General features: G+C 50.7%; 1 protein-coding gene across 3 annotated transcripts in view; it reads right to left on the bottom strand.

The window, feature by feature from the left end:
• LOC146302453 (disks large homolog 3-like) overlaps positions 1-10,603 on the bottom strand; it is a 54,596-nt gene that overhangs the window by 20,957 nt on the left and 23,036 nt on the right. For all 3 annotated transcript variants that reach the window (XM_084684727.1, XM_084684725.1, XM_084684726.1), the window contains exons 2-8: positions 8,639-8,692; positions 7,971-8,021; positions 5,540-5,664; positions 4,716-4,885; positions 4,194-4,330; positions 2,979-3,123; positions 1,572-1,728 (exon numbers count right to left, since the gene is read on the bottom strand). In XM_084684727.1, the coding sequence (XP_084540853.1) occupies positions 1,572-1,728; positions 2,979-3,123; positions 4,194-4,330; positions 4,716-4,885; positions 5,540-5,664; positions 7,971-8,021; positions 8,639-8,692 (839 nt within the window). The remainder of the gene's footprint in view (positions 1-1,571; positions 1,729-2,978; positions 3,124-4,193; positions 4,331-4,715; positions 4,886-5,539; positions 5,665-7,970; positions 8,022-8,638; positions 8,693-10,603) is intronic.

The following is a 10,603-nucleotide window of genomic DNA, read 5'->3' as shown; positions in this document are numbered from 1 at the left end:
TGCTGTGGTTGTGGTAGTCTCTGTCAGTTGGCAACAGACAGCTTGGTAGCACCGTAGATAGAACCTTGGCTAGTCTATAAGGTTAAGGTTCCAGATGTACTGTTTATATTGTGAGTTGTATACTGTGTCTGGAGGCTTGACAGGTAGATGTAAGCAGAAGGCAGAGGGCTGAAGGGGAGGGGGGGACATGTATAGACGATACAGACACACTGTTCTGTAAAGGATACCTCTGCAGGAACTTTATCCCTCCATCCCTCACTACCTCCCTCCCTCTCTCTCCACCCTTCCCTGCCTCGATCTGTCCTCTCCCTCCCTTGATCTGTCCTCTCCTCGCCCCTTCCTCACTCCGCCCCCCCCCCTCTCCTCCCTCTGCCCGTGTCAAAGAGCAGCCATGCTCCTGCGCGGAGCCTGGCAACGCCACTGACATGTGCCCTTCCTCACCCTCATTGGCCGCCGGGCCGGGCTGCTGGGTGCCAGGCCAGCCAGATGCCAGGCTTGCGGGGGTGTGAGGGTGGGGCAGAGCAGGGCTGCAGAGAGGAGGGTTAGCTAAGCGTGGGCACGATGCACAGGGGTTAGTACCTGCCGGAGTAGGAGGAGGGGACAGGGCCTTGGCACAGGGCAGCGGGGGCAGGACAGAAGCCTGCATCCTGGGGAGGGGCCCCGCTGTAGAGCCCCTGGGGGCCCCCACTGTCCCCTGGTTTGTGGATGACACTGTAAATAGGCTCAGCCCTGCTGGGGGGGGGGGTACAGAAATACAGACAGTGAATGGGGCTGGTGAAGGACATGAGGGGAGAGAGAGAGCACACAAACACACACATGTAAAAAGACAGAAACACAGACAGGGGCACAACTTGGACATGTACACAGAGCTGGCGTCACACACACACACACACACACCACACACAACGCATACTTTCCACACAGGTACATACACGCAAATCTATGCACACACACGTCCCTGTAGCTCTGGGTTCTAACGTGACCTCTGTGGTTGCAGTAGGTGAGGGGTCAGGAATGTAAGACCCAGCTGGAAGGAGGGTTGATCGAGGCTGCTGGGAAGCACTGGGTCAACACACTGCTGCCGCACCACACAACCACCCAGCTCCAGATAAAGTTCATCAAAGCCGTGCTGCACTCACTCACACACACACACATACACACTACACGGTTCAGATGTCTTGCCGTGTTGCATGACACATCATATTGGACATCCAACCACATATATATATATATATATATAGTAAGTATGTCACCAAACAAAGACACACCAAAAACACCAGAAAATGGCATGTTAAATACTCAGTAGGGGTCACCAAGTTCAAAGCAGTTGGAGGAAAACATGTCTGGCGTGTCTCTCAGTAGTTCAGTTTTGGTTCAGATGGAAAACCGTAGCCCTGACTTGTCAGTGTCAACTGGTCCAACCACACCAACAAAACAAACAATTCCCATTCAACTAAATACTTGTCTACGTGAGTACTGTCCTCATGTAAACAGACTAGATAACACTGGAGTTAGAGAGGATTGAGCCGGGGACAGGACAGAAGCCACTGGCGCTGGAGCGTGTCACTGACCTGGTGAAGTCTTCCTCCCCCAGCATGTGGCGGGGGACTGGGGAGTACCTGGAGGGTGTGACCTGGGAGGGCTGGTACACAGGCTTGGGCTCCATGGCCCCCATGTAGGCCATGCCTGAGTTGTGGCTCACGTGGTTGTCCACCATGGTGGGAAAGGCTGGAGGGAGGGCCAGGCCAACAGGGGGAAAGGAAGCATGATTAAAACAGCGTTCGTGTGTGTGTGTGTGTGTTTGTGTCTGTGTGTGAGTGAAGGAGTGAGAGTGTGTGTTGGAGTGTGGAGGGGGGTTGTTGAAGGTTTTGAACATGTGACTCTACTTAAATGCAGACACATTTTCCGCCCAACCTACATCACGCTACAGTACAGTATACGTTATATCATTTTGTTACAATATAATACATATATATCTTATAGATTCTATCGGAATCAATCCGACCAGTAATTGTGAAAACATTGTCTTGAAATGTTTTAGATTTGATTATCTTACTGAGAAATCCTCACTGTTTCTGTCACGCCATAGGGTCTGGAATCCACTTCTTACAGTCTGAAATGCCAGTAATCTGGAATCCACCTCTTTAGATTGTCATTCTTCTAGGGTGGTTAGGTATTACTGTATGGCACAACTAATCGGCGTCATCTGACTGTGGGCCATAGTTTCAGAGCTTAAGTCAGTATTACAGGCTTGCTGACGCCATAGCAACACAAACAATAAGTACTGAATCTGTTTGAGAAGTATATTATGAGGTGCATTTATTATTGTGTACGGCCTATCAGTGGATCATCTTTGAGTGTGTGTGTGTGTGTGTGTGCGTGTGTGTGTGTGAGTGGCAGGGGCCCAGGGATGTGGGCTCTCATGAGCAGGTGGGATGTGAGAAAGCCTCCACACTCAGTAGGAGGTAGAGAGCTGGGCTTGTTGCTGTGGGCAGCAGTGTGTGTGTGTGTGTGTGTGTGTGTGTCTACACACCATGTGGGAGTCTCGGCACAGCCGCACTGAAGAGAGCAGACTGATTCAACACTACCACTCACACAAAGATCTATAAACATCTCATCTAACAGTCAGGGACAATAGATAGCTTCTAGATATTCTACTAATATGTATGCACAGTTCATTCTACACAGGACATCAGCCGACAGCTAGTGCTGCTCTGCAGGAGGCTGACGTCTTCGGATCACAGCAGAATGATGAAATACGGATCAATAACATGCTCTAAGTTGCCTTCTCCATTAAACCGTGCTTTAAAACCAAATCCACTGTGTCAGTGAGGAGGGCGTGTGTGTGCAAGAGCAGTGTGTATGTGTGTGTGTGCGAGAGCAGTGTGTACGTGTGTGTGTGTGTGCGAGAGCGGTGCGTATGTGTGTGTGTGTGTGTGTGTGCGGGCCCGAAGCCACCAGCAGAAGAAGATACGTACTGCTAGAGTAGTCTGGGGGGGCGTACATGTCGTTGAGGTGGACGGGGCCTGGCTTAGCCACCTTGAGGTACACCATGTCTGACGTGTTCTTCAGCGCCGCCACCGCCTCCTCATGACGCACGTCCTGCAGGATGATGTTGTTCACCTACACACACACACAATCGCACATCGTCATTCATTTATCTTATTTTGCGTGTGTTTGACCAGGTAAGTCATTGAGAACACATTCTGGACAATCAGGAGGTGACAGAGATCAATGGCAAATCCCTGAGTCCACACCGACGGAGGTGACCTCAATCAGAATCTCCCCTGAACCGAACAAACACGTCATTCACCACCTAATGAATCCCACTGCCATTCGATGATATCTCTAATAGATTCATTGACGTTTGAGGGATAGAGGGAAAGCGTGTACACCAGCAGTAAAGTGCCGTAGCAGGAGGGCCGTTCCACACAGTCAGCCTGTCAGCATAGGCACTGTTTCCACAGAAACCGGCGGACTTTGGGGGGTAAAATCTTGAATCAAACAGAGTATTTGATGGAGCGGCCCGTCGGTCTCTGACGACCCCTCTGCTGAGAGCTCTGGGGTGGGGGACTGTGTGCGGCTGCAGCCCCTCACAGCTCCTGCACTATCGCTGGTGCGGCATCGTGACTCTGTTCTTATTTATGGCAGCCTTAAACACATCTCATATTTTGCCGACGGTGCAGTCAGTCATCCAGCTGGCAGGTGGGTTCTTTTATCTTCGGTGGCACAAATATGCCTGGGGAGACGCTCCAGAGCCCAGGCCTCAGCCGGGATCAATCACAGGGGCGCACGCACGCACGTACACGCACACACACATGCACACACACACACACACACAAGAACATAGACGCACAAGCACACACAAACGCACACATACACACACAGTGCCATTAAATGCTGTTGCGTGTCACCCGGGACCTGTTTGGGAGGGCTGTTCAGGAGAGAGTACAGACACTCACACTCCTCCACTACTACCCTGGCATCTGGGAGTGGAAACTGACAAACAAGCTAATCGAGACTCTCTAAGCATCAAACACATCAAAATCATGCCAAAAAAGTACCAACTGAAATGTTGTGGTCTGTATGTAAGGTAGTGAGATAAATAGTAAGATACTCTGTGTCTCATTATATGTTGCTGTGCGTGTGAGTAAACCTGTGTGTGTGAGAGTGTGTGTGTGTGAGTGCCTTACAGCTAGCAGGCGGTCTCCAGTCTGCAGCCGGCCATCCTTCTGAGCCGCGCCCCCCTCGATGATCTTGGTGATGTAGATGCTGTTGTCTCCAGGGATGTGCTGGTTGCCGATGCCTCCAGCGATGCTGAAACCCAGCCCTGAAAACAGCATGGAAAGATAGGAGGTGGTGCATTTCTGAAACTAAGTCAAGACGCAGATGTTGAGAAACATGAGGGAAAACACTTTTATAGGTTTTGATGACATTGAAATATGTTTTTCTATTTTAGACTGGTGATTCTCTGAGTGAGCTACATTGTTGTACACATTTATATTTGAGCATGGCGGTCATACACTGCATACTGTCGTTTGTAAAGATAAAATCCTGTTTATCTCTCATTTTGCAGAACTAACAAGAAAGGAAGTTCCCTAACCCTTATCCTATAACTTAATGTTCGTTGATCAAAAGCAGTGCTGAAACATCCCCAAACTTTTACTGCCACAAAACTTCAACCAGTTGTGAGATTCTGGCAGCAGTCTGCTGACCTTTGGGCCCCTTGAGGAGGTTGACCTCCAGGATGGTCTCTGGTGGGGCTTGTCTTCTCCGGACCAGGAGCCTGACCACGGGCCCGGCCTCCTTCAGGGCCTCCACTGCCCGGCTGTGGACCACCTCGGACACGTCCACCTCGTTCACACGCAGCACACAGTCGTTGACCCTGGAGAGGGGCAGAGCAGTTACTCTAATGAATCCACGGAAACCCACAGCCCATACCCATGCTACCCTGTTAGTCTACACAGGAGCAACAGGAGGACAGAAATGCAGAGAGAGACACTGAAGAGAAAGTCAGAAAGAGAATATACAACAACGAGTCCTGACAGTGAACACATGAGGAGCATTTAGAAGATGAGTGTGAGGGAGGGAGGGGTGAGAGAGGGAGGGGTGAGAGAGGGAGGGGTGAGAGAGGGAGGGGTGAGAGAGGGAGGGGTGAGAGAGGTTGGGAGGGGTGAGAGAGGGAGGGAGGAAGGGGTGAGTGAGGGAAGGAGGAAGGGGTGAGAGAGGGAGGGGTGAGAGAGGGAGGGGTGAGAGAGGGAGGGGTGAGAGAGGGAGGGGTGAGAGAGGGAGGGGTGAGAGAGGGAGGGAGGAAGGGGTGAGTGAGGGAGGGAGGAAGGGGTGAGAGAGGGAGGGGTTAGAGAGGGAGGGAGGGGTGAGAGAGGGAGGGAGGGGTGAGAGAGGGAGGGAGGGGTGAGAGAGGGAGGAAGAGGTGAGAGAGGGAGGGGTGAGAGAGAGAGGGAGGGGTGAGAGAGGGAGGGAGGGAGCGGTGAGGGAGGGAGGGGTGAGGGAGGGAGCGGTGAGGGAGGGAGGGGCTCACCCCAGTCTGCCGTCCATGGCTGCAGCTCCCCCAGGGATGATCTTGGTGATAAAGATCCCAGGGTCATCAGGGATGTGTGGATTGTCCATCCCCCCAGCGATGCTGAAGCCCAGCCCAGAGTTGCCCTGCAGGGGGAGGGGGAGGGGGTGACCATGAGGTATGAGGGAGAATGCACACACACATACACATATTTTTCTTTACAAATGCATGCACTCACGCACCCACACACGTGCAAGAATACGCACCCAATTACTCACAGATCCATACGCGCACACACCTACACCTATACTAATATTTATGTATTAATACATGTATGCACCTCCACAAGCACACACACACACACACACTGCATTTCCACATGAGTGATGGATCCACCTCACTCGAGGAGAGACCTGTCAAGGTCAGTGAGATGGGTTCCTTAATAGTATTGCTGTGCTAGGGGAGCATGTGATCTATGCAGACTGCTTAGGAGGGCTGACACACACTTCTTCACACCTGTGAGGAACTGGGCTCTGTCTCTGATGATCATCCATGCCCAAGCAAACCAACATTTCACTTCAATGGATATTTACAAAGTATAATTGCAAACATACTTACATAATTAAAGTTGTCAATAAATATGTAGGTATATAACATTTTAAGACACTTCTAATGTGTAGAACAAGATAAATCAAATATAAAATTGTATAAAGCTCTCAATTAATACATATATATTTATAAGATTTAAATACAGGCAACCCTTTTGGGTTTTTATAGAGCTGTGTGTTCCTTGTGAAGACGTGCCGTCTATGAACGATTATCAATGTGATGTATGGTTAGGCCTTACTGGCAGCTTGGCTTCCATTTGTCCATAAATGGAGGGATTTCTGGTCTGGAGTGATACAAGACTGGAGCCAGGGAGGGAGGATTTCATCTTTATTTTATGAAAAAGAGCTTCCCCGTCTCTTCCTCTGCTTCTTTTGTATTTATGCTGTCTCTCCTTCACTTACCCCTTCCACCTTCATCTCTCTCTCTCTCTCTCTCTCTCTTTCTCTCTCTCTCTCTCTCTCTCTCTCTCCCTCCCTCCCTCCCTCCCTCCCTCCCCCTCTCTCCCTCCCTCCCTCCCTCCCTCCCTCCCTCCCTCCCTCCCTCCCTCCCTCCCTCCCTCCCTCCCTCCCTCCCTCCCTCCCTCCCTCCCTCCCTCCCTCCCTCCCTCTCTCTCTTTCCCTCTCTCTCTCTCTCTCTCTCTCTCTCTCTCTCTCTCTCTCTCCCCCTCCCTCCCTCCCTCCCTCCCTCCCTCCCTCCCTCCCTCCCTCCCTCCCTCCCTCCCTCCCTCCCTCCCTCCCTCCCTCCCTCCCCCTCTCTCTCTCTCCCTCTCCCACTCCCTCCCTCCCTCCCTCTCCCTCCCTCCCTCCCTCCCTCCCTCCCTCCCTCCCTCCCTCCCTCCCTCCCTCCCTCCCTCCCTCCCTCCCTCCCTCCCTCCCTCCCTCTCTCTCTCTCTCTCCCTCTCTCCCGCTCTCCCTCTCTCTCTCTCTCTCTCTCTCTCTCTCTCTCTCTCTCTCTCTCTCTCTCTCTCCCAGAATGGCAGAGCACCCATCTGGGTGTGCTGTCTCTGGACACAGTGCTCCCTCTGACAGCCGTGGCCACAGAGACAGGCCCCAAACAAGACAGCTGAGAAAAGAGTTCACTTTATCATTTTCTATAATTAATGAGCCTCGGTCCCAACAAATTAGGACAGAGGAAGGCTGAGGACTCCCAGATTGCAGCTCGGGAGCCAAAAGGAGTGCACTGGGCCCAACCACCAAATGTTCCACACCCACAGACCTCTTAAAGTGTGATTTTACATAGTTTATTTAAGCTTATGCATGCAGACATGCCACTTAGAGGGAAGTTAGGGAGAAGGCAGCGCTGCATCCATGCTGGAGGTGAAGATGCATCTGTATGTGTGGGTGGACTAGCCGGAGAGGGAACATATAGTACTGAGTTCCACTGTGGGACCAAGCCTTACTTCTGACATGTGCAACTCTCATGGGGTCCCTAAGTGTGTGTGTGTATGTGTGTGTACACATGCCTGTAGGAACCTTTCAATAGAGGATGAGGAGGATACAAATTGAGTTGTCAGTGGGTGACCCAAGCTGCATTATGAAACCTTCCCTAGGCTTCACTTCACTACGAACATGATGTGTTGGAGGGCTATCAAAGAGATAGTGAGGGCTTTATCTCCATCACACACACACACCAATGACTGATCCACACATCATCCACGATAACCTTTATATCATTTGTCTTTGTTTTCCTTAAATGGATTGTCTTTTGCGCAGGGAGACCATCTTAGCAGAGCACAAGACTGAGCTGCTTACTGCCCCCTAGTGGTGCAAGAGGGTCTCTATGAGTGGGTCTCAAGAAATGAGATGAGGAGAAAATGGATGTAGGAACGCAGGCTAGTACTCACCCTCTCCAGGATAATCTCCTCATATTTGTACATCCCATCACTGCCATTCACCTGGAAGGGAAATAGGGACACATACAGGTCAGTTACATCTCGGATCAAAATAAAGACCCAAAAATACATGATCAGAAAATAAAGATATTCACATATATAAATAAGATTTATATTTAAATACAAAAATACATAGATACATTGACTGTTATTTATATTTCATATATATTTTGATAAATTACTACTGCTATGTGAAAGAAGCTACAGATCAGCAAAACAGGGTGGAGATTTTGATTAAATAATGTTGGTTACATCCCAAACACCATAATGTTGCAGTACATCAATAGTGGGTATTGTATTGCATGATAAAATGCGGAATCATCGTTTTCTCTCTCCATTTCATTTTCCAAAATGCACAATTGGGGCCTCTTCATCTTGCGTATACAGCTGGGGTCAATAGGATTATAGAAATGAGTCCTCATGGTGAATAGCATGCTGTGGCCGCCAGAAGACAGAGAGAGACACACAGAGAGAGAGACACACACAGAGAAAGAGAGAGAGAGAGACAGACAGACAGAGAGACAGACAGAGAGACAGAGACAGATAGTAAGACAGCAAGAAAAAGTTTGAAAAAGAGAAAGCTAGAAAGGGGGGGAGGTGTAGAGACAACAGATACTTACATAAGGGCCTGCATCCAGTGAGTCTGCGTTGACGATGATGGGGGGAGGGTTGGCCTGTGAACATGAAGAGATCCACATGAACTCAGAGTGTGAGGCTGGCAGCTCAGGCATACGCAGCTCACACACGCTCAGCCAGGAGCCACACAGACCATGCCAGGGGAACAGGCCCTGTGGGACTCTGGGGTGGGGGCTGGGGCTAGGACTGGGGAAAGGAACTGGAGCTAGGACCAAGACAGGGAAAGTGGCTGGGGCTGGGACTAGTACTGGGTAAGATACTGGGGCTGGGGCTAGTACTGGGTCAGATACTGGGGCTAGGACTTGTACTGGGTAATATACTGGGGCTAGGACTAGTACTGGGTAAGGTACTGGGGCTAGGACTAGTACTGGGTAAGGTACTGGGGCTAGTACTGGGTAAGACACTGCGGCTAGGGCTAGTACTGGGTAAGGTACTGGGGCTAGGACTAGTACTGGGTAAGGTACTGGGGCTAGTACTGGGTAAGACACTGGGGCTAGGGCTAGTACTGGGTAAGGTACTGGGGCTAGGGCTAGTACTCAGTAAGGTACTGGGGCTTGGACTTGTACTGGGTAAGATACTGGGGCTAGGGATAGTACTGGGTAAGGTACTGGGGCTAGGGCTAGTACTCAGTAAGGTACTGGGGCTAGGGCTAGTACTGGGTAAGGTACTGGGACTAGGACTAGTACTGGGTAAGACATTGGGGCTAGGGCTAGTACTGGGTAAGGTACTGGGGCTAGGACTAGTACTGGGTAAGGTACTGGGGCTAGTGGGTAAGGTACTGGGGCTAGGGCTAGTACTGGGTAAGGTACTGGGGCTAGGGCTAGTACTCGGTAAGATACTGGGGCTAGTACTGGGTAAGGTACTGGGGCTAGGGCTAGTACTGGGTAAGGTACTGGGGCTAGGGCTAGTACTCGGTAAGATACTGGGGCTAGTACTGGGTAAGGTACTGGGGCTAGGGCTAGTACTCGGTAAGATACTTGGGCTAGTACTGGGTAAGGTACTGGGGCTAGGGCTAGTACTGGATAAGGTACTGGGGCTAGTACTCGGTAAGGTGCTGGGGCTGCTGATGAAAACCATGACTAGGTGTGAGGACAGAGACTGAGGAGTGGGGTGACAGAGAGACAGATGTAGTTATTTTTCCAGGCTTCCTGTGGACTTTCATTAAAACAAATGGTGTGTGCCTCTACCATGGGGCCTAACACCTGATATAGCACATTCATTTCACAACCCCCTCCACTTCACACACCATGCCCAACTCTCTGGAGAAGACGCAGGTCACACTGTATCATTGCACTTAGTCACAACTCACAGACAGCCACTATATGGATCTCAATCCCAGACCACCGAACTCCATCATAGGCAATAAACAGCTCTATAGCGCCACCAAGTGTTTGGGCTTCAAGCCCCTGCGGGCTCTGTGTCCTTCTGGGTGCAGCATCATAGGGACGCTGTTGTGCAACTGTGAAGGGAGCGCCTGTCAAACAAGGGCTAGGGGGCGAACACTAAAAGCTACCTTGTATTCAGATCAAACAGGCAGGAGCTGTATCCAGCTAACGTTTCTGCAACCATCTCATGTGCTTTTGCTGGGTTCTTCCCTCTCCAACCCTTACAACTGAAATGCAAAACTACAGCTGAAATGCAAGAGAGAGTCAGCAATGGACAGAGAGTCAGAGTCAAAGAGAGAGAGAGTCAGATAGAGTCAAAGAGAGAGAGAGAGACAGAGTCAGAGAGAGTCAAAGAGAGAGAGAGTCACAGAGAAAGCAAAAGAGAGAGATTACTGTGTTCTCTATTGATCTGATGAAGCTGTAGGAGTGAGATGCAGCTTGGGGACTGATGATGTCTAAGGTCCAGGAGAGCCAGTCACTTTGCCTCCCTCCCCCCACCATCCTGTCTCCCCTCTTAACCCACCATCCTGTCTCCCTCTCTTAACCCCACCATCCTGTCTCCCC

Source organism: Hypomesus nipponensis, chromosome 1 (genome assembly GCF_054491055.1).
Source record: "Hypomesus nipponensis isolate SF chromosome 1, ASM5449105v1, whole genome shotgun sequence".
NCBI lineage: Eukaryota > Metazoa > Chordata > Actinopteri > Osmeriformes > Osmeridae > Hypomesus > Hypomesus nipponensis.
Note: the sequence above shows the minus strand (reverse complement) of the source record. Positions and strands in the feature narration are given on the sequence as shown.